General features: G+C 44.5%; 2 protein-coding genes across 2 annotated transcripts in view; one reads left to right on the top strand and one right to left on the bottom strand.

Moving 5' to 3' along the window:
* spryd3 (SPRY domain containing 3) overlaps positions 1 to 13082 on the bottom strand; it is a 46414-nt gene extending 33332 nt beyond the window's left edge. The window contains exons 1-6 of the mRNA XM_062391010.1: positions 12991 to 13082; positions 10395 to 10522; positions 9809 to 9884; positions 5372 to 5496; positions 3767 to 3902; positions 3495 to 3683 (exon numbers count right to left, since the gene is read on the bottom strand). Coding sequence (XP_062246994.1) covers positions 3495 to 3683; positions 3767 to 3902; positions 5372 to 5496; positions 9809 to 9884; positions 10395 to 10522 — 654 coding nt within the window. The 5' untranslated portion in view covers positions 12991 to 13082. The remainder of the gene's footprint in view (positions 1 to 3494; positions 3684 to 3766; positions 3903 to 5371; positions 5497 to 9808; positions 9885 to 10394; positions 10523 to 12990) is intronic.
* A 134-nt stretch (positions 13083 to 13216) lies between these two features.
* Positions 13217 to 20942, top strand: igfbp6b (insulin-like growth factor binding protein 6b). Its single transcript, XM_062391039.1, has 4 exons — positions 13217 to 17410; positions 18152 to 18186; positions 18897 to 19016; positions 19370 to 20942. Exons 1-4 carry the CDS (start codon positions 17074 to 17076, stop codon positions 19481 to 19483), a joined length of 606 nt encoding a protein of 201 aa, XP_062247023.1. The 5' UTR covers positions 13217 to 17073; the 3' UTR covers positions 19484 to 20942.
* Positions 20943 to 22286: the final 1344 nt, after the last annotated feature.

Here is a 22286-nt window from a genome sequence, read left to right as displayed (position 1 = left end):
CACGCGTTCATCACACAGCCGGAGCGTCACCTCCGCCGGGTCGATGAGAGACCGGCCTGTAGACCTGTGGTTAGTGAAGTGGGAGCAGGGGCCGATGAGAGCTCGCACCTCAACACAGAACAAAGGTGTTACAGTTCACTCCTGTAAAGTGGCGGGTGTGCAGCGCCGTGATACATCTGATGACAAAGCTGTTTCCAACAATGAGCGCCATTCACGTGGCTGATAGAAGCGACTTGAATCATAGTTAAGACTGAGTCTGAGAAAACAAACCCGGCACCTGAGCTCTGCCAAATATCGGTCATTATTAATCACTGCGCGACGCTTGAATTTGGCCCGAAGCAAAAGGTCGGAAAAAATCTGCTATGCTATTTAACAAAGAGACTAATTAGCCATGCTAGCTGTCAGGCTGTAGTGATGCTAGCTGGCTGTGTCAGCAGGTTGGTCCACCATTGGGTTCAGGGATATCTCAATTGTTAAATGACTTTAATGTGAGAGGAGGCAGACTGATGAGGTTTGTGATCACGTGACTTTGACTTCTAGTGACACCATCAGGTCCCATTTCTGGATTCATGCAACAAGGACAAATGTGGCAAGCCCCCCCACAGTTTCATTATGAACCAAAACAATGTTTACACTTCTGATAGTAACAGAAGAGATCTCTTACTTGGTGTGTGCAGTGCTATTAGACGCTCTTGTGCTGTTAGCCTGTCACGCTCTCGCACTACCACTTGCTCGCACTATGGCCCATAATGTTGTTACCGTTCACACAGACAGTCAGACCTCATAGCTTCACCTGCAGTTGTGGCATCATTACAGTGCAGTTTGCCCTCACGCCAGAACTTATCTTTCACTCTTAGTCTGTGTACCTGTCACTCAGAGTGAAAACAACCCTGGTAACCACCATAGATTGAATTAAGTCTGTGGGAGACGCTGATTCATATTCATTTGTAGCTAAAGACAAAATAAAACCGTCACAGTCTAGACGCTGATGCTGCATCTGCTCTGGATGAAGGCAAACTCTACTGGCAGGAGTCAGTCTTCATTTTGATATGGGTATAGGTAAAAAACCTGCTAATTTAGGTCTGAAAGAGTGAAACCTCTCTTCAGAATCATAAACAAACCCTAACTCTGTCTTCGGACCAAACGCAAAGGTACCTTTAGAGACAGTGCAATTGCGAAGTCAATGGAATAATACGGCTCGACACAGGTTTGTTGCAAAATCTGACAAAACTACCTACAGGAATAACTAGAACAGGAGCAGGATGGAAGTCAAAACTGCTCCGACAGAGAAGGCAAAACATTCCTGTACCGTTTTCCACAAACACAAGAAGCAGCCTAACCTCACCTGCTGCATCACCAGATGAAGAAGTGTCCTGATCCGACTCAGCTGAGAACCTACAAACCTGATCAGGCTTGCAGGAGGTAATTACAGTGCACAGGAAAATAAATTACTCTATAGTGTGCGATGCAATGCAACACAATGGTCCTGAGATAAGTAGTATTAGAAGCACCTTTCATGAAGCACGTAGGTGAAGTCGTCATTGAAAAGTAAAGTTGTCTTTAAATCAGAACTATGGAGCTCACCAGCTTTGATTCTCTGTTCAGAAATTTGATTATCAGCTAAAGCATTTCTCCGGTAGAAGTCACAAGTTCCTATCATATCAATTCACTTTTAAGAAAAACGTTTTCTATTATTGATGTTGAGGAGGAGTTCTACCCACAACCCTCAGGCGTGAATGTGACATCTCTGTTTGGTGGAGCTTGGTGTTACCATGAAATGTGAAATGTGTTTTCTGAACAGCTGCCTGTAACAAGCAATTTACCTTTAGGCATTTAACACCAAATCAAACTGTAGACTGATGACAGTCCATCACAGATTCAGCTACAATCATCAATATCTTCACCTTTCATCTGCATTAGTTTGCTTTTTCTGTCGGTGAGTTCTTTGGAACAATTACGCAAAAACTACAAGACACATTACCACGAAACTGGATGTGTGATTTGGTGCCGATCCAAACAAAATCTGGATCTAGCGAATTTCATTTCATAAGTAGAGTATTAGGCATTGGCAGTGATACGTGGCCCCTGAGTCTCCTTCTAGTTTAGATCAGGTCTCAGCTCCGCTCAGCTTTATTATCCTGTGTTAACCCCCCCCCCATTGGAGAATACAGCCATCAATAATAAACAGGTGCTCATTAATTCACCAGAATCACCACTGTCATAGCGTGTGAGGTCTCTGAGTTACACCAAAAGCAGTGAGTAGTGTGAATTAGGTTTAATTAGAATTCATGAGGTTTAATTGGTGTATAATGGTATAATAACACACAGGACTACAAATTATGACTGCAATTAAAGTGATTACAATGTGGCAACCAAAAGCTGATGATGGTTCCTTGAACTAGACACGTCTTAAGATTTGTATGCATCTCTATCTGCAGATAAAAGTCACCCTGCTTGTGAGCCTAAGATCTGAAAGTTGATTTGCCTGTTGAACTGATCTAAACTGTTACATAATCCCCGACTGTGCAGCAGCAAAGAGGGAATGAAAGACGAGACACTCAACGTCTTCCCTGACAGTCTGCTGTTTGTCTTGTTACTGAACCTGGTGTCTATACAGAACTCGGAGGAAAATCCCTGAGCTGATGTCATGAAGCAACCTGCAAAAACAAAGGTGACCCAAATCCAGTCACGGCAAGACGATGATGGGACGAGACAAAATTATTTAAATTGAAATTATTGTGTCTCGAGCTTTCCCTTGAAGCATTAAGCACGGCTGTCAACAGCGAGGGATATGTGGAACCCTGAGCAGATGAATGATCTTGTAAGAGCACAAAACAAAGGGTATAGAGCCTGTTTACATTGTATATATAATTACTACTTTGGTATTTTCTGTCGTGTTTACATTGTTCCTATTCTTATATTTTCCATTTACTCATTTCTTACTTCATATTTTAAATGCTGCTTTAACAAGGCATCGTGGGACTGAATAAAAGATATATGTCTAATCAAAACAAAAGCCCCAATTCAAACCGATCCCATTCCTAAAACACACAACATATACTATGTGTATTGAGCAAAAACCACCCATCCCTACAAGGCTATTCAGCTATCTTTAACAACTCTGAAAATAGACGCAAGGTGATTCATACAATTACTTAAAGGACTCATTGGGCCGAGGGATATGTGATGATAGGAACATGTTTGATATTTCATGTTATGTTCCATCAACTATCTTGTTTTGCCACAAATCTGAGTTCTAGGCCAAACACAGAACTGTTCGTAATCACAAAAGAAAACTGATACTCGTCTAACGTCTGGGCCACAGTGGATGTGTGAGCAGCGCGCATTTCATTAGTGTTCCAGGTTTGTTTGTTGTTGTTATTATTGCAGAACCAGAAGATGTGTACAGTTACATACTGGAAAGTTCTGTCATTGAGTCAGGGCCCGAGTGTGAGGAATACAAATTTCCCCAAAAAGTTCTTTCTCCTTCTTACCGTTCCGCTCACCCTGACGTCGTAAAGCCGACCCCAGTCGTCTTCATGGCTGTCAACCATCATCATGCTCTCATCCTCCTCCAGGAACCACTCAGCCTGCAGGTCCACCTTCACCTCCTCCCCCATGGAGTGCATCCCTACCGCGGGGAACAGCCCCTCCGCCAACACAGGAACCTCCACTGAACCCACCTGAGCGGGAGAGAGCCGTGAGGAAACAGTGAGTGAGGACACACGGAGGGCAAACACACACACCACCACGTCAGAACACTTACCTCTTTGCCGTTTTTGGTGAAAAAGACTGTTGAGAAACCTGCTTCTGTATTTTCGGAGTGGATTCCACAGCCGACGCGGTCACCGCGAGCACATTTCGGTCCAAACTGCTGCCCCACTGGGTTTCCATTGTACAGTCTGAAGGAGAGAGGAGATAAACATCTCACTGTTGGTGCCCTACGGCTTCTCTTCTACTCCTACTGTTAAATAGATAATGAGTATATTAACCATCTATAATAAACCTGAAGTTGACTGTTCTGTGGGAACAAGCTGTGCCAGAGGGGGGGGGGGGTGATCATATAAGTTAGGAGCAGGCTGACCTCTGACCTTTCGTCCCTCACAGTTTACTTTTACATACGTTTACCTCGTTATCTGGTCTCCTTGAATGACCGAGTGAAGAAATATGTAAACACACTCCGAGCCATATAATTAGGGCGACTGCTATGGCCTGATAATGTACAACACATCTGTCTAATGCTGCAGGAGTGTGCGGTGCCACCAACGGCTGAAATCGAACGCTGAACTATCTACAGCAAACCGCGAATATAAACCCAGTCCTAAACATGACGCTAAACACAGAGTACGTAGTGAAAGTGCTTAGCGCCCAGTTTGGGTCAAATAAGTATCCACGGCATGTATCAGAAGAACGTATTACCTCCGCCGAGGGGCCTATGTTTTCTTCTGAGATTGTGTGTCTGTCTGTGAGGAGGTGGACTCACAAACCACCAGAAGGATCATCATGAGACTTGAGGTGGAAGGATGTGGTGCAGATCAGGACAGAGCTTTACACTCAACAGTAAACATCACATGTTGATGAGAAACCTGATCTGGGGGAAGATGCTGAATAGTTTTTCACTTTCTATTATCAAGGAGGTTGTGTTTTCGTCTGCATTTGTTTGTTTTTTCAGTTTGTTAGTTCATTAGATACTTGGAAGGATGCAGTGTTGTTTGGGGAAGAACACAATTACTATGGATTCTGGATTCATCTTTCACATTGTTAAATTATAAATTGATTTCTCAGAGTATAGAGATGACGGGACATGTTTAGGGAACTGGTTTCTATTAGTGTCAAATCCAAACCCAAATCAGGATGTAGTGAATTTAAATGTGGTTTAATAATGGAACTGTTGGGCAGTAAATCCTTTAGAATTTTAAGAATTTTAGATTTTGACAACAACAACGATTCCTGCTTCATTTCTCTTTACTTTTTTTATTGCAAATTAGTTATTTTTGACTTTTAAACTAATGTTCAAACAAAACAAGTATGATAAAGATGTCACTTTGAATAATACTGATGTTAAATGTTTTTCTACGACAGCTTTACATTTTAAATTATAACTAGTAAAAAGCAAGTGATCTAAATCTACACAGAGAGAAAAATGTATAATTGAAGCCAGACAAACAATTCTGAGGCCTGTGGGGTTCGAAGCATCAAAAGTACTTTATGTTCGAGCAAGAAGAAGTTAGAACTAAAAGCAAGAACTAAGGAGAATTATATACGGAATTACTATTGCGGTTATATGTGGATGCAGCAGCAACAGGCCACAATCCATTTTCCCAAACCATGCAAGAAACTGTAGTGTATAGATGACTGTGGTTTAACTTACTTGCCGTTGTCAGCGTGGTAAGCTACAGAGTATGGCAGCCAGCCAGGCTGGTGGTCCAGCCTGTAGAATTTAGGCACCAGGCCCACAGCGATGGTTCCCCTCACCCCTGTGTCCACTATCGTCACCTATAACAAACACCACACACACACACACACACACACACAAAGAGAGAGAAAACCCTGTAACTAGGCCATATCTATATTATTAAATTTTTGTTTGGAAACATAATTTCAAACCAAAACAATCTGTCTACACCAGAGTTTCAGCTCTCAGACTCTCTGGCTCTGTTTTGATCCTCGTCCATACTAACACACGTGAAAACGCATATAACGTATCCACCGGCGTGCACTGGGCATGAATGTGCCGGAGTAAACAGACGGCTCTCATGGTTGTTTCATTGTAAAATGATGGCAAAGTTGGCAAAGACAACATGGTCAGCAACACCTGGATGTTGCGTTCTACACCGGGCGCTGAGTCAGTGGTTTTCTTTCGGGCAGGGGGTCATGTGACCGGAGCCTGACGAATCAGTGACGGCTACGTCATCATCGAAAAGACCCAATCAGCAACCGCCTGTGTGCGTCTACCTCGTAGTTTCCATCATCTCAGTTTCTGGCCGTCCAGACTCAAACGCAGCCCCAGAGTTTTCAAACTGGAACGGAACCTGCAGCGTTTCCAAACTTCTGCATTTCAGCAGCTGTTCCTCTCCAGTAGCGTGGACGCCGGACGCGTCTGCAGCAGAGTCGATGTGTTTTCAGAAGAAAAAGGTGGAAGTGTGGAAGCAGCCTAAGACCAGTACCAGGTAAATCAACTCACAGCTGGATCAGGTCATAATTTAGAGGCAGCGTGTGCGGAGTAAAAAGGTCACTGCAAAAAGATCACTAAATTAATTTACAGCAGAAACTGGTCCGACTACATAGGTATTATGCTACATAGTGCCGCTTCATATGAACGGATTTAGTGTGAAAATAGATAAATGTTTACTGTGTCTCTACTGCTGCCTTCATTTCTTGAAACGTGGAAGCGCTGTGGAGAACGGACAGAAAGAGAACTCACTGACTTCTGGCACAGAACCAGACAAAGGGCTGGATCCAGGGGTTTATCACTTTGAGCTGAATTCAAGTCAGAACGTTTATGAGAACATCAGACATGTGTCGAGTGCTAATAATCCAGGAGCAGGAGAGATTTGTTGGATCCATTCACTACTTCTAGGAATCTCTGTGAGTCTCCAGAACCGTTCATCTTGTTGGCTCCGCACTTGGCATGAGGATTGCTCGTGGCCCAGTGTAGAACTTTGTGTAGTTTGGATACTTTAAACGCTGAATACTAATAATCTTTGAATAAGCAGGCGACTCTGAGGCAGCAGCGGCTGGGACTCATCAGCGTTAGTGACCCTGAAATGGAGACGCGTCATCCATCTTTATTTACAGTCAATAGTTAACAGCTGCACTTGAGACATCCAGAGCTCACATGGCGACAGGATGAGCTTCACAATAGACTCCTCCCCCCCGACATAACGCCAACCAGCCAGTTAAACCCAATCAGAGAAACATGACCCAGCAGAAATGGGTGAAGGACAGTCATCATAACAACCTGATCATAACTAGGTTATTATCCGGTATAGAAGAGTAACCGTCTGTGTGTCTGTTTCCTTCTTCTTGGTCGTTCCTCACGTCTTCCACTTTACCTGCGTGTTTCACTATTCACCTCCTCCTTCACCTCCTCCTTCACCTCCTCCTTCACCGGCCGAGTCACTGCTCCTGCTCAACGGCTCCTGGCACACAAATCCAACTTCTTGTGTTTCCCTGACTAAAGCTTCCAGATCGATTCCTTTCCAGTTTGTCAATTTAGGGATCAGACATTATACCTTCGCTGTGTGAGCCGAGTGGATTCTTTTACCTTGGCGGGTTCCCACGTCCACACCTAAACTGTTCAAATACCATGAATAAAAAGAGCATGCGAGGTGAGTTAGATTATGAACGAGCAGGAATGTGCTCACCGATGAGCCTTTCAGTAATGTTGACAATAATGTTTCAAACAACTCTATTAAAATGAGAGGAATGCTGCAGTTGTTGAGCTGGGCTCGAGGACTGACGACAAACAGGGGAGAAAGTGCAGCAGCACTGACAACAAACGTGAAATGGATTCCTTGTGAAAGCAGAACGAGGGAGAAATACGAGGATAGCAGTGACGCATATGTCGACAGAAGCCTGACCTTTATGAGAATAAATGCTCCCAAACTTTCGAGATATCTGGGAAACTGACAGCATGTGCGTCACGAAGTAGAGAAAAATGTAGCATGAAACTCTGGGTAATGACCACACTAAAATCCTCTTGTTTAAATGTCAAAGGGTCCTACGAGGCTCCAAATGTGATTCTCATTTAAATATAACCATTGTTATCTTAACGATTTGCATGCTGAGGCAGGAGAGAGAAAAGGATCCTGGAGGTCAGATGAGAGTCTGACATCACATTTAGAGGAAATGTCACATCTGGCACAAATCAGGAACTCCTCACAGCGGTGATAAAAAAAAGAGACGTCAAACTACATTGTTAGCTTGTAGTCGAGTCGAGTGAAACAAATCTGAAATGTTCCATCATATACCTGAAATAGAGCTTCCCATCTAGAGGAGGACATCTGAAAGGAATAGGGGGAGAAGAGACTCAGGAGAGTTTGGTGTGGCTACAGGACTCGGATGCAGCGTGGTCCTGTCTGGGTCTATTTGCAGCCCGGTAGGATGACGCAGGCTCCCTGGATAACGTATGTCCTAACGTTTCCTCCTGGAGCCAAGACGAGGGCGAGCGGCCGCCTCACCTGCAGCCTCTTGAACAAACGTCACAAGGTCTTAGGGCGACACGCACCATCCACAGAAGAGCAGCCTCATAAAGAACTCTCTGCACCTCAGCACCTGATTTACGACTGAACTCTTGCTACTTTCCGGTGCTAAATCAACGAGATGCTTTCCTCCTCTCTCTACTGTATGGATGCAGAGGGTTACAGCAGCCTGATAGTGGCTGTAGGGTCCAATGCTTTCTCCTTCTGCCAGTCGGCTGAAAAACACTGTGTGTTAGACTAATCTTTGTGCCCAGAGATACCACCTAACCCACACCCTATCCCTCATTCCAATGGAGCTAGGACATTTTTGAGGTAGTGGTTTTGCACTGGTGAACTGGGACTGTGGGGGGGCACTGAGAATTTAATATGAAGTTGAGAAAATTGTCAGCAATGGGATTCCAGGGGAGAAAATTGCTGGCTTGGATGGTAAAGCAATCTTGGGCACAACCAGGGATGACGGTATGTGGGCCTATCATACTGTGAATAACAAAGTTACAGATAGCATCTTAATGCAATCACATCCACTAATATATAATAATAATAATCAACCTAAGAATAATACGATGCCCATCTGGCTCAAATGAAGGCATGAGCTGCTTTCAGACATGCACTGGATTCTGAATGGGGGGGGGTTGTATTCAAGAACTCAAATCAAGTCTGAGAGAGAGACTCTGGACTTTCGTCGGATTTTCTCAAGTAACAACTCGATGTGAGATCACAGCAGGAGATTCTCTGCAGGATTCACTGAGACCAATTCCACGGACCTTCTCTGGAGGGTGTCCTGTGGGTCAAGAGGTCACACATGGACGCATACCTGAAGAAAACCTCATCAGCCTGCTTTCCTCTGATGGAAGAAGGTTTCACTTGTGTCTTAACAATATCTGGTTTATTGATCGGGGAAAGGCACAGCTCACCCGTCTCCACTGCTTCACTCCACAGCAATCACCGACATCATGTTGTAGCAGCTACAGAAGTGAGTCGGTGAGCTCAGGTGTTAGTGAAAGGGAACCAGGATGAGAGCGAGGACAACCCATGATGAACTGAAGGAGTGAGGATGGATGAGTCTTTGCCCCGCCTAACTAAATGCCTGCTCTGTTTACCCACTTCTGTAACCAAGTAATGGGATTAGATTATTTATTGCTTTGTTTTGATATTATTCCCGTTTTTTTTTTTTTTTGCTGTGGCTGCAAAGATTTTAGCCAAGACGGGGCCGCCACGTTAAAATGGTTTCACTTTCTGGGCAACTTGTTGAAACTGTGCAAAATTAGAAATATCGTCAGGTTACACTTTGACTCTCAGGTGAGCTTCTCTGAATGATGATATGTTTTAAGAAATGCTCACAGACACTTTATCTTCTAAGAAGACGCAGTGGCCTCAGACTCAGATCAGTACAAGTGCAAAGTGTTATAACGTTTTATCTTCCTGCGAGATACGGGCACGTAAGCTGCAGAGCAGAGATCAAACTCTCCAGGGCCGAATGCCCTTGACCCAACTCTTCACCGAGAGGAAGAGGAGGAGAGCGAGGAGTCTTCTGCCACTTTGAAACTTTGAGCTCAAGGAGACGCTACAGAGAGATTTACAGCTTCAGTTTCACTGTGTCTTACCTCGAAGTAACAGTTTCCCTTTGATAGAGGATGACCAGCCACATAGCAACCCACTTCTTCAGAGTTCCCTTGGTAACTAAAGAGAAGAAAGCACAGGTTAACAAAAGGTGACTGTTGGTTCAACGTCTGAATCTGAAACACGTCTGGAAGAGCAGCCTCATGCTGTCGAACCGTCTCAACAACAGTATCAGAGCGATCGCATGTCTGACGCATCTGGAAATGGGGATAAATTGAGATGTACAGTGTGTTAATTAAAACCATGTCTGGTTGGTTTAGTCGCTCCTTGCCGTCAACACACCCAGTACATCTCAATCCTTCCCTGTTTCCAGATGTGCCGGCGCTTCCTGTCATCAAAATACAAAAATGTGCACAGTCACCATACACCATGGGGCACCAAAACAGTTCTGTATGGACTAGTAAAGTCAAAGCTTCTCTGACAGGCTCCTGGTTAAAAAAAACATACATTCAATTTATAAAAACACAGAAGTAAATAAACAGATAAAATAGTTAATAATTTAATATGTATCTATAAAACTGTTTTTCCAGGGCTTCTGCACACCCAGTGAAGCGTGAGCAGCCGGCTGACCTGAGAGCGTCTCCATCCTTCTGCAGCCTCATGTATCGCTCCTGTGCGGGGCGCCCGTCCCCAATATCTCTGATTCGACGCCTGAGGTTCAGGAGGCATCTGTGGTGCAGTACATTGATGTCATCCATCTAAATGAACAGAGACGGGTCCGTCAGATATGAGCTTTTAACTGTTCAGCTCATCTGCAGTGTTCCCTGCCTGTTACAGTTACACAAACCTGTTGGCCTGTGTCTCACAAACCTCGAGAACCATTCAACCTTTCTCCCTCATACTTGTGCAGAGTAGAATTTGGTCAGATTTGGACACGTGATAGTCTCAGTATTAATAAATCTTAAAGTATAAAAAATGAACTTGTTAGATCTTTTGGACAGAATACGTGGTGACGGCTCCAAGCTACTATCAACTACAGCAACACTGATACATCTGCAGTAAGGTTTCAGCACAAGCGTTACTCTGGATCTAGATTAAAGGTCCTGGCTTCATGGTTACGCAGCCATAATAAAGCAGAGACTCTCTACAGCTGTGTAGTTGACGTGTCAGCATATTTTGGATTAACAACGAACAAGGGCAGGGAAAAATTCAACAAAAGGCAGCTGCTCAACTCAGTGTTGAAATACTGCAGTGAAGCAACAAACCTTGAAAAGCATTTCATAAGACGGCGCTCCAGCTCCAGTGGGTCTGAGACAAACATAGCTGCAGTCCGTTGGTTCAAGATAATATGAAGATAATATTCACTTATTTTATAAACTGACTAAGCTTTCAGCGGTGAGTGGATGTGTATCTTCATGAACATCAGTCCTGGAGCTGTCTGTGTACGCACAACCAGAAAGTCAGTGTGCACAAACGACACGGTCAGTGAAGCTGATTGTGATGACAGCATTTGATTTATTGTCACAGGACTTAAACACGAACACGTCAGACTCTGGCTCTGTTCAGACCTGGTGTTCACATTCATCCTGAGGGAACCCGTCACGAATGAACAGCTCCAGTGGGTCTGTTCACACCCGACATCGAAATGACATCGAATGTGTCTCCTTCCATCTCACTTCCCCACTTTGTATGCAAATAAACATGTGGGTCACGACATGATGTTGTTTTTACCCATATTTTGTTTAAGGGTGTGTCCCGTGTGTGTGTGTGTTTGTGTCCCGTGTGAGTATGAGTGTGTGTGTGTGGGTGTGAAGAAGTAAAAGAAAGAGGAGTCAGGAGGGACTTAATGAATTTTGTGCAGGTGCTATGAAGATTTTACCCATTTGAATATGGTATCAATCATTATTCAGTGTTGATATTGTTTCCACACAAAAAAATCAACGTATGAACTTTCTGAGGAGAGAAAAGACTCCAACATAGGAAGGGACAATATGGCCCAAAGAATTGTATCTGGAATGAAAAGGTTAATATCAGCCAATATTAATACAACGTAAGTTCAGACATTCATATTGAACTCAAAACGACATCTTTACACCAGGTTTTAAGACTAAATGTCTAACGATGTCCTCCTCGGACGCACAGGAAAACTGCTCTTTCCCATCGCTACGTCCACTAGCCGCTCTGCTTCTGGTCGTGGACTCTCAGGCTTAAAGCGCTGTTTCTTGGGAAATTGGTATGTTGGTGCTTCCAGACACTTGGATGACACCACGGGAGCCCTATGGAGGCATGTTGTGTTTTCAATGAACCAGCCTGTTGTGATTACATCAACACTGCCTCACATGCAATACGCCTCCTCACACATTCTACCATTACCGACACACACTCCTCAATTCATTCAACACTCTTTCAATTCACACACACTGATTCTTCTAATCAATGTTGTGAATGCTATTATTTTGTGACATCTGGGCAGCCGGAAGTGGTCGTCCTCAGACCAGAAGGTCGGCGGTTCAAATCTTCACCATATGCCTGCCGAAGTGTCCTTGGGCAACATACTGAATCCCCCTCATAGACGTTGAAGACACGTTTATTTAGTTTGTAGTTTTCCTCTTGTTGAGGCTGAGGAGCAGAGGACGTCGCACCTTGTCAACATCTGGGAGACACATTGTGATTGTGGGCTATACACCTAAATCTGATCGACCTCCTAAACAGTGTGTCACACTTTGTGACAACAAATAATACTTCATTATATATGTATATATATATAAATAAATGTACTGGGCTTTTGTTATATCACTAGTGATGAAAACTATATTGAATAGTTCTGTTGCTCAGCTCTAGTCCAACATTAAAACGCGAGGGGGGGGAAGTGGGCGTGCCAGTGTTTACGTCCAGCTAAAGCTGTCACGGCTCGAGAGCTAACAGCTGGAGCCCCCGGGCTGCCGGTGCAGATCCCGGAGGTTAGCATGGAGGCACAGCTACATGCTAACCCCTATCCCCGCAGCGGTTAATGGCTGACTCATCATTTAACAGCAGTTAGAAACTGACTCGAGCCTCGAGCGGGTCAGACGCAGCGCTCGAGAGGAGTTAGCATCACTAGCAGCTAGCTTGTTAGCTCCTCCGCTCCCCACCGAGTCCCTGTGGTAACCAGGAAGCGGGAGGTGGATTCTAACAGCAGCGGACACAACACGGGGACATCACTGGGGACGTCACCGGGGACACGTACCTGGGGCTCGGTCGGTTACCGGGACACGGACTCACTTCTGTCCATCGGTCCGCTAGCGACACAGCAAACTTTACAAACTGCAGTGCGGCGCTTCGCACATACGTCACGGGCCTGTGCGCCAATCACAGCGAGGCGTGAGAAGTGGCGACGGGATTCCAGCCAATCCTGTGGCTCCCTGTGTGTGTGTGTGTGTGTGTGTGTGTGTGTGTGTGTGTGTTTGTTTGTGTGTGTGTGTGTGTGTTTCAGTGGTTCAGAAAGGACACGTTTACAGGTAGGTTGAGATTAGTTTTTAGTTTTTGTTCAATTTAGGGCCACGTTTAGGTTTGATTTTAGGTTATTGGCATGTTTGGGATAATGTATTATTGGGTTTTGTTAAAGTTAAGGGTATGTTTAGGTTAGGGTTAGGGGTTTGGGAATAGTCTTGGTTAAAATTAGGGCCATGTTTAGGTAAGGGGGTATTTTAGGGTTTAGTGTATAGTTAGGTTTAATTAAAGTTTTGGGTATGTTTAGGTTTAGATACATTTTTAGTTTTGGTTAAGATTAGGGCCATGTTTAGGTCATGTTTTGGTTTGGTGTATTTTAAGGATTAATTAAAGTTAGGGGTAGGTTTAGGTTTAGGGTTAGATCATTCTTAAGTTAAAGATATCACTTTATTTCAGCTCAAAGCTGGTTAAACAGCCAGATGGCAAATGTAGGTGTGGAGACTCAGAGCCAGTTAAACTGATCCTCATCCAAAGCTAGAAGGATTCAAAAGAGTAAACTGTCCAGAGACCTGGGACACACTGGAGAAACAGTTTTTATTCTGTGATCTTCTAAACCTGGTCATCTGGACCAGAATGAAGAAGCTGATGGACTCTCTCCACAGTACTGGTCAGTATGAACACATGAAGGTTACAGTAGAGGGCAGCAGCACGCCACTGCAGCGTCTGGTCTGCCAAATAGAATAAAAAGAAGAAGAAGGTTAGGGTAGAGTTTGGGTTTGTTTAAGTTTAGGTTCAGGTTTAGAATATGATTATTGGTAGCTTTGGATTGAAGGTACAGGTAGTCTGGGTTAAAGTTACGTGTACGTTTAGGTTTCTGGGTCTGGTTTAGATTTAGGGTAGAGTAAGGTTTGGTTAGGTTCAGGTTAAGGTTATGGGCCTTGGCAGAGGTTTGCCTGTTCTGCCAATCTAGTTATCTAGCACAGGGATTGTGAGGACCAGGGATGTGTTGTGAGCAGAGGTGGCAGCAGAGACGAGGAAGATCTCATGTGTGCTGCTGCCTGGAGGAGGAAGGAAAAATGAATAATCCAGGGTAGCTCCGGTTGGTCTGGCGTGGGTCTTGGAACATTCTCCTGATATGTGGAAACAGACGAGCGCTGCAGCTCCAGAGCTCCTGGGAACATGAGACGGCAGGTGATCCCTGATGAAGATGAATCAGAGCAACGAGCTGCTGATGTCAGGGCCTCACATGCTCCTGAGTCACTCAGGACATCTGTGTCTCCCGCTCACGTCACGAGTCAGGAAACACCTAGCACTCATTGTCTTCATCAATTCATCTGAAGATAATATTATCAGTTAATCCATTTATGGTTAGGTAGACTACAGCAGTGCCTGTTGTAAAACTGACTGCAAGCAAACTAACCTTCAGTTGAGCTGTGGAAGGTGAAGACCTGCTGCACAGAGAAGATGGTAAAGAATCAGTTGTAGCTTCTGTGAACACACGCTTGTCAGGAGGATCGACAACATCGCCCACGTTGATGAGTCCCAGTCACACTGGTCACCTCTTTATTCAAATTTTATGAAAATTGAGTGTATCACGTGTTCAAATTGCACCAAATTCCACGGCGCACCCCCGTTGGCCCTTAACAATACTCATGCCAGGTGTGAAGCTGATAGGATGACCGGCTCTTGAGATTTGTGGGTCACATACAGACAGACAGAGATTTGGAATTAGTAAATAAATAAAACATCAGTAAACAGACGGCCTGTCACCATAACCTGGAGCTCAAGCTGACATTATGAAACCTGACATCTTATCAAACCAGCTGACAAATATGATTCTTAAAGCTTCCAGCTGCAGGCTGTTGCTCGATGGTGGATATTCATGGCTAAGATTATATTCTAATTCTGTTTGTGCTTCAGCGTCTGTTCTGAGTTACGTTACATCTGTCACTCGTGGCACCGAGGCCAAACCAGATAACACTGGAGACAACGGGACTCCAGATAAGAGAGGAATTCATTCCTCAGCACTACTGCAGGACTCCACCACACATTTCTACATTTCTGCTTTTACACTTTTATTCTGTGTTTACACACACACACACTCACAAACACACAAACACACACACACAATGATTTCCTGGAGACTTACTCTTACTTAAACATAGTTACTACTTGCCTAACACTAGGTTAACATAAACCTAAACCCACCCTTACCTTCAAACACTGTCATACAGTTTGATGAATTGATGTTTGTCCCCATCATGTGATTGTGTGAAAAGATTCTGGTCCCAACAACATGAGTAAAACCTGGACCACACACACAAACAGTACCTAAACTTACCTTAACCTTACTTTAAAACGTGTCTTCAACTTAAAAGTTAATTATTTACCTCACTCTGTCTCCATAAGAAAGACAAGTTCCCTTAGATCTCACTGGTTCTCACACACTCCGACAAACACACACACACACACACACTCATCATTGCAGTTAACCGACTACAGTAAACTGCCTCAAAGCTTTTCGTGATCATTTAAAATTTAAGATACATTTAACTCACTAATAATAATGAAAAGTTTCTTATATCATAAACACGGTAAAAAATGTGATGTACCAGTAATTCTAACGGTTCCCTGTGATCCACACAGAACATTCTCCCTCTGCAGCTGTGATGAGTGTGTGTGTTTGTGTGTGTGTGTGTGTGTGTGTGTGTGTGTGTGTGTCTCTGTGTGTGTGTGTGTGCTGTGATCTTTTGACGAAGGCGCCCGTGTACAGAGGATCTTAACTGGCTGACTGGAGCGATGGATTGCATTATGAGCTCTCTCACTCTGGCTTCTCGATGTGCATTCCTGCAGAAGAAGTGATTCCTCCTCCACCTCCTCCTCCACCTCCTCCACCTCCTAATCATCCAGATGATTACTCCTGCAATTCAAACGACTGGCAAGGAACAGTGTCCGCTGCCCTCGTACTTCAACATGTGATGTGGTCCAGTTCACATCAGATGTGATCCAGAGCAGATCCTCTCTTTGCCTGACTCAGCAGTGATTCGATGAGGCTGAGGCACAGGTTCAGTTCATATATCAAGTCATTCACACTTTCTAACATTTGTGCATCCAACTCCTCCAGTATTCACCAAACTTTGATATACACGTGACCAAACATGAAGTTCTATGGCATCAGCAACCTCCTCCGTCACAACCACCGACAGGATTCACCCAGGAGCGTGCACACAGCCGTGCACACAGCCGTGCACACAGCCGTGCACACAGCCGTGCACGTGGGGGCAGATGACATTGCAGCTGCGACGCCGATGGAGGCTCACACACGTTTGTTTTAGTTTCCATGGCAAACAGGTCCGTGACCACAGGAAAGAAAAGTGCAAATATCTGAGCACGACAACTTCTTCTAATGTGTAAGAGGACGTATGTGTGAGTGTGTGACAGGAAAGGGTGGAGAGATTTGGATCATTTCTGAAAGGAACATAATCCACCCCCCACTTGCTCTCTCCCTCCCTGCCACCTCCCTCTCTCTCTCTCTCTCTCTCCCTCTCTCTCTCTGAGTCCCAGCCCCTGAAGGTGTCATAACTGTGCACTCTCTCTCTCCCTCTCTCCCTCCCTCACTCACTCACTCACTCTCTATCACCGCCTTTCAGATCTTTAAAAGCTGGTGCTTTGCTGTTTCTCTCTCGATCTCCATTTGTCTCCTCTGGCACTGCAGGGGACTCAACCGGCAAAGCACCAAGGAAGACTACTGTGTAGAAACAGGAGGAAGACCGAGGGAAGGAGAGAGAGAGAGAGAGAGAAATATACATCCAGAAATAGCAGCAGCCACATTTAACTGATAGAGAGTGACAGTGTGAAGAACCTAAGACCTGGACAGAAAATGCCTATCCTTTCTAACTTAACAGCCATTGTTTTGTTGCTGATTGCCCACTGCGGATCGTGGAGCAGAGCAAACCGCTTGGGGCCCTTCAAGGTCTGTCCCTCCTGCAGGGATCCACTGGGAGCAGGTCGGCCCCCCAGGGACCATAATGTTGCCGGCAGCACATCAGTGCTGGCCCAGGGAGAGCCCTGTGGTGTGTACACACTGAGCTGTGCCAAGGGGCTCCGCTGTGTTCCCCCCCCACGGGAGCACAGCCCCCTCCAGGCTCTGTTGCAGGGACGGGGTATTTGCGCCAAGCACAGCAGGACTAGTCCCACTGAGAAGCCCCCCCCCACAGGTAAGATACTGTATATACACACACACGTGCATGAAATCACGTATGCACATATATATACATGCATGTATGCACCTTTAGATGCAGATGCATGGGAACTGCAGGTAGCCTTGTATTGCACAGTGGTTTGTTCAGATGTCACAGTCACCTCACATGATTCTATACGTAGTGAGAATCCTGCACATCTATAGATTGCATGTGATGCTGTGTCACTCACCAACAAAAGGAAGCGCAGTCGGTGTGTGACAGTTAAGCCTCCATGCAGTTTGTGCACCACATCTGCAAACCTCCATAATCCAAGACTCCTCTGCAGCGGATCACTGTGTCTTTATCGTCCTGTCGTAATCTGAAATGATTCAAACCTCAGTGGTTACGTGTGAATGTCATTCAGTGAGAAACCGTGTTTAAGTTAAAATGCACATTTATATGATTTGTTCATTTCAGTGATGTGTCCTACAAGTCATGCTCTCTGTGGAGAATTCAGAATGAATGTGAACTGTCACAGTATCACCTACATCCTGATCAAGCAGCTTTTCATTGCAGTGATCTCCATCTACTGTTCAAACGGAGATACTGCGATTAAGTGGGTGAAAAGGACACACTGATGGACATTAGGTGTCTCGGTGAGCGTCCTCAGATAGAGCTCATCTGTGTCTCCATGTAATAATGTGAAATGTGATATCTGATGTGGTGTGAAGATGGTTTCACGTCACGTTCTCATGCTGCTGTGTCCTTTCCCCTCAGGTCCACATCCCTCACACAGCGGTGACATTGAAAAAGTAAGTTCTTGTTCTTATTTCTCATTCTGTGATGAGTGAAGCTGACGGACTCTTACCTGAATGGCTCATTATTCATAACCCAGATTTCAGTAACACACATGAGGCTTGTCTGTCGAGCTGCGTTGTAGAGAGTTAGCAGCACAGATCTTCTGCTGTGTTTTGGGTGTTGCAGTGGCATGTGTACACACTGCTCTGAAGCCATGCATTATGGCGCATGATGTGTGCGCTGCTATGCGGCAGAACTAATTGAGCATGATGTGAATCAGGAAAGTTTCAAGTCTGCCGCTGCCACCACAGATTATTTCGACTTTACAAGCTGATCTGCAGCATCTGAGCTGAAATGTCTTCGTGGGAACGACAGCAGCCGCACAAATGATGAAGATGAAACCGTTCAGTTCCACAAAGTGACACAAAAACGCACAGTCACTTCTCCCAGTGACCTGGAAAGCCAAAGCATTGTGTAACAATATGATTATATAATGTTATACAATATGTGGCATCTGATATATATAAATATACATATTCCCTGCTCCTGGCTCTGCTGCTGCATCACAGTGGCTGATCCTCACATGGACAGATTGTGTGATCAGGGAGGATCTCTGCCAATCAGCTGGGGGGGGGGGGGGGGGGGGGGCTCTCCACATGGAGACCGGTCCTCTCTCTTTGCCTCTGGTGATGTTTGAAGACACACTCTGCATTGCTGTTTTCAGGCACCCTGCCGCAAGCTGCTGAACAGCGTCCTGAGGGGTCTGGAGCTGACCATCTTCCAGTCCGACCGCGACATCTACATCCCCAACTGTGACACCCGGGGCTTCTACAGGAAAAAGCAGGTAGAGTATTCCCAGTCCCCTGAATCCACACGAAACACTGGAACTTTGTTGGATCTGATGTGATGTTGTGTGTTTGCTGCACTGACCCGGTGTCACTGTGCACGTTACTGTCAGAGCTGCACTCCACTGCAGATTTCTGCTTCCTCAGATTTGTCTGTGGCCACAGGGGCTGAGAATAACTGACACTTCTCCCTCGGAGCGTCTCAGCTGTGGGCACAGAGAATCAGGACTGCGCTATGATGACATATCATTTTCTCTCTCTTCCTCTCTCACCACCTTTCCCACTCTCCCACTCGATCTCCGCCCTCTGTTCCCTTTCAAAATCTCCCTCTCTGTCTTTTCCTCTCGCCCAGTGCCGCTCCTCCAAGGGCATGCAGCGTGGCCATTGCTGGTGCGTGGATGAGCTCGGCACGCCCGTGGCCTCACGTGCCAGCGAAGATGGTACTTTACCATGCGATGGGGAGTGAGGGATGAGTCTGTCCTATTGCTCTGAGCCAGGAGGAAGAGGAGGAGGAGGAGGAGGAGGAGGAGGAGGTGGCGGAGGAGGTGGCGGAGCAGCAGGAGCACAGGGAGAGGGGATGGCTTTAGCTTTTGCTAGACACTGCCTAGACAGGAGGCAGCAGGGATAAACCACTTCCTATGGGAAATCCACAACAGTTAACGCTCATGTCCTCTGTAGAAGCAGGACACACACACTCTCACAGTCACAGCGACAATAACATCTGCCTGAATGTTCAACAGTTGCAGCAGCGTCCTCTGCGTCGTCCGGTGACATGCTGCATGCTCACATTCACTCTGCGTGAACTGCCTCAGCGATCCCAGCGGCAGCACTCAGAGTGATCTCTATGTTCCTTGGCTCTTGTCCTGGCTTTCTGGTAGATTTTCGTTTTCCTCTTTCCTTTAGGATAGCTGACACTGCCTGTGCTCGTTCTGATCTCAGTGGGCTGAAATACTGTTACGCAGGTGATGTGACACAAGACGTTTGACAAATGTGTCTCCCTCACCGTCCCCTCTCCCTCTCTCCAAAGATACACTGATATCAGCGTACCTAATCGACAGAATATTTCTTTTCTATTAATTTATTTTTGAGTATGTATTTCCATCGAGTACTGCTTGAATCTTACAGTATCTTATATATGTGTAAAGTCAGAAAACATAGTCATAAGAATATGATCTTGGATGCTTCTGTTCATTTTATTTGTCAAAATGGCGTTCTGACTGCTTATTAGTTGATTGTTTGTACATATGTTGGAGTTTTTGTGGTCGACTGTGTGTTCTGAAGTGGCAGACAAAAAGCTTACGGCTGTTACCCTTTTCAAAAAGTTGTAAGGCATATTTTTATACACGTCAATATAATATTTTATATATGAATTGTTGGTTTATTTAATGAACTACAGTACAATGCCATGTATTTTTATATTGTCAGCAGTTTCTTATTTAAAGACAGAGATTATTTTATTTCATGTTAGGGGAAGAGGCACCTTTAAGGGAAAACTTCACTTCACATTCATCAGAGCTCTATTCTATAAACTGCTGTACATCTTATGGTTATATCTCATGTTTTTAATTTCCTTTTTTTATTTATGCTTTGTTCATTTGAGAATTCAGAAAGTCCATGTTACCAGTACGCTTTATTTTGGCACATCATACTATAAATTCTGATTTCAATGGAGGGATAAAAAAAATTAAAAGATCAAATTTGTTATTGTAATAGTTCGTCTTTCCCAAGTCCTTGCAAAAGTCATGAAATTGTGTGATTAAATTGTGTGATTAGAATTTATCTCTTTCTGACCAATCTTGTTGTGCCGATGTGTGTGTGCCGTGATGACAGTTCTGTGCACAAAGGACCTTTAGATTTGCAAATATGAAAATAAAACTTAATGATAATAAAAATGGAGAAGAATAAAACATATATTAATATAACAACAGGTGTTGAGTGTGTTCTTTCAATCAAATGCACATGAAGCAGAATCGATGACTTTAATGAAGCTGCTGTTATTGATGTTATTGATTGGTCAGAAGCCTCCTGTGATTTAACATCTATAGTTCAAGATATGCTGAGTTAATAGGAAACAATTTTACACATAATAGCAGTAGAGTTAGTTTAATCTGAAATTAGTAGAGGTACTTGTATTTGACTTAACTACTTTAATCATATTTTAGTTTATGTTCCAGCAATTCTTACAATTTACTCTTCTGATTCATATTTTACTATAAAACACAGGATGCATCACTGATACTAATTCTTAAGTATTATTTGATCAAATTATAATTCACATGATAAATTTCTGCCTTTGGAACTCCAATTACATTTTGCTGATAATACTTTGACTTTCAAGTATTTAAGTCTTAAGGTGTTTTATATGCAAGTGGTTTACATAAATAAATCATTTAAATACTTGCACCCTTTCCCAATTATACAAATATTTCATTCAATATCTCTTTTATACCAAAGTTGGAAGCTTTATTAAACGTGTCAACTCTGCTACCAGAGATAAGATCGTCTCGCCTGACTCTGGATCTCTCCCCTTTCTGTTGCGTGTTGTTCCTCAGATGAAAACACAATAAATACACAAACATTCACGACTTTTTTCCCACCAACGCCCAGAAGTTCAGTGTTTGTCTCCGTGTTCACCTGAATGTCAAGTTTTATGATCACAGTCGATAGAAAAAGCTTTCTACTCATCTGAGCTGGGAGGGAATGTTCATGAATCAGATGTTCGTGGGTTCTGTGACCAGTGGAAAGGGGATTCGTTACCAGTGTAACCATCAATAATGCTCTTTACTCACCAGTTTCTAATGACGTTAGCATGCTAATGGTCGTACAGCTCACGTTGACTTTCCTTAACGTCACTGAAGTGTCGGGTCTGTCCTGAAGACGTGTCTGTTATTAAAACCACTGACTGAACATCAAGAAGCTGGGGTTGGCTCCAGCTCCACCCAGAGACCCTCTGAAGGATGAGGGATGGAGATGTGCTCTGAAACAAAGATGGACGACATGACCGCTCCCCAAATGTGAAGCATGTTGATCGCCATCTGGTGGTGGACTGCAGCAGAGCTCATAAATCCATATCCATATTAACGGATGGGACGTGAGCCAAAATCATTACGTGTATGTTAAAACGTCTGTCTCATGATTGACAGCTGAGACTGACTCGGGATTGGTCGAGTGCCGAGGCTCCTCCCCTACATTGATTCTGCTCGGACTGGCTCCTTCAGCACAAGATGGCGGCGCTCGTCTCCGGGATGTTGGGGCTTCAGTTCAGGAAA

This window comes from Platichthys flesus, chromosome 7 (assembly GCF_949316205.1).
Source record: "Platichthys flesus chromosome 7, fPlaFle2.1, whole genome shotgun sequence".
Classification (NCBI taxonomy): Eukaryota; Metazoa; Chordata; class Actinopteri; order Pleuronectiformes; family Pleuronectidae; genus Platichthys; species Platichthys flesus.
This window is presented reverse-complemented; position numbering and strand designations above follow the sequence as displayed.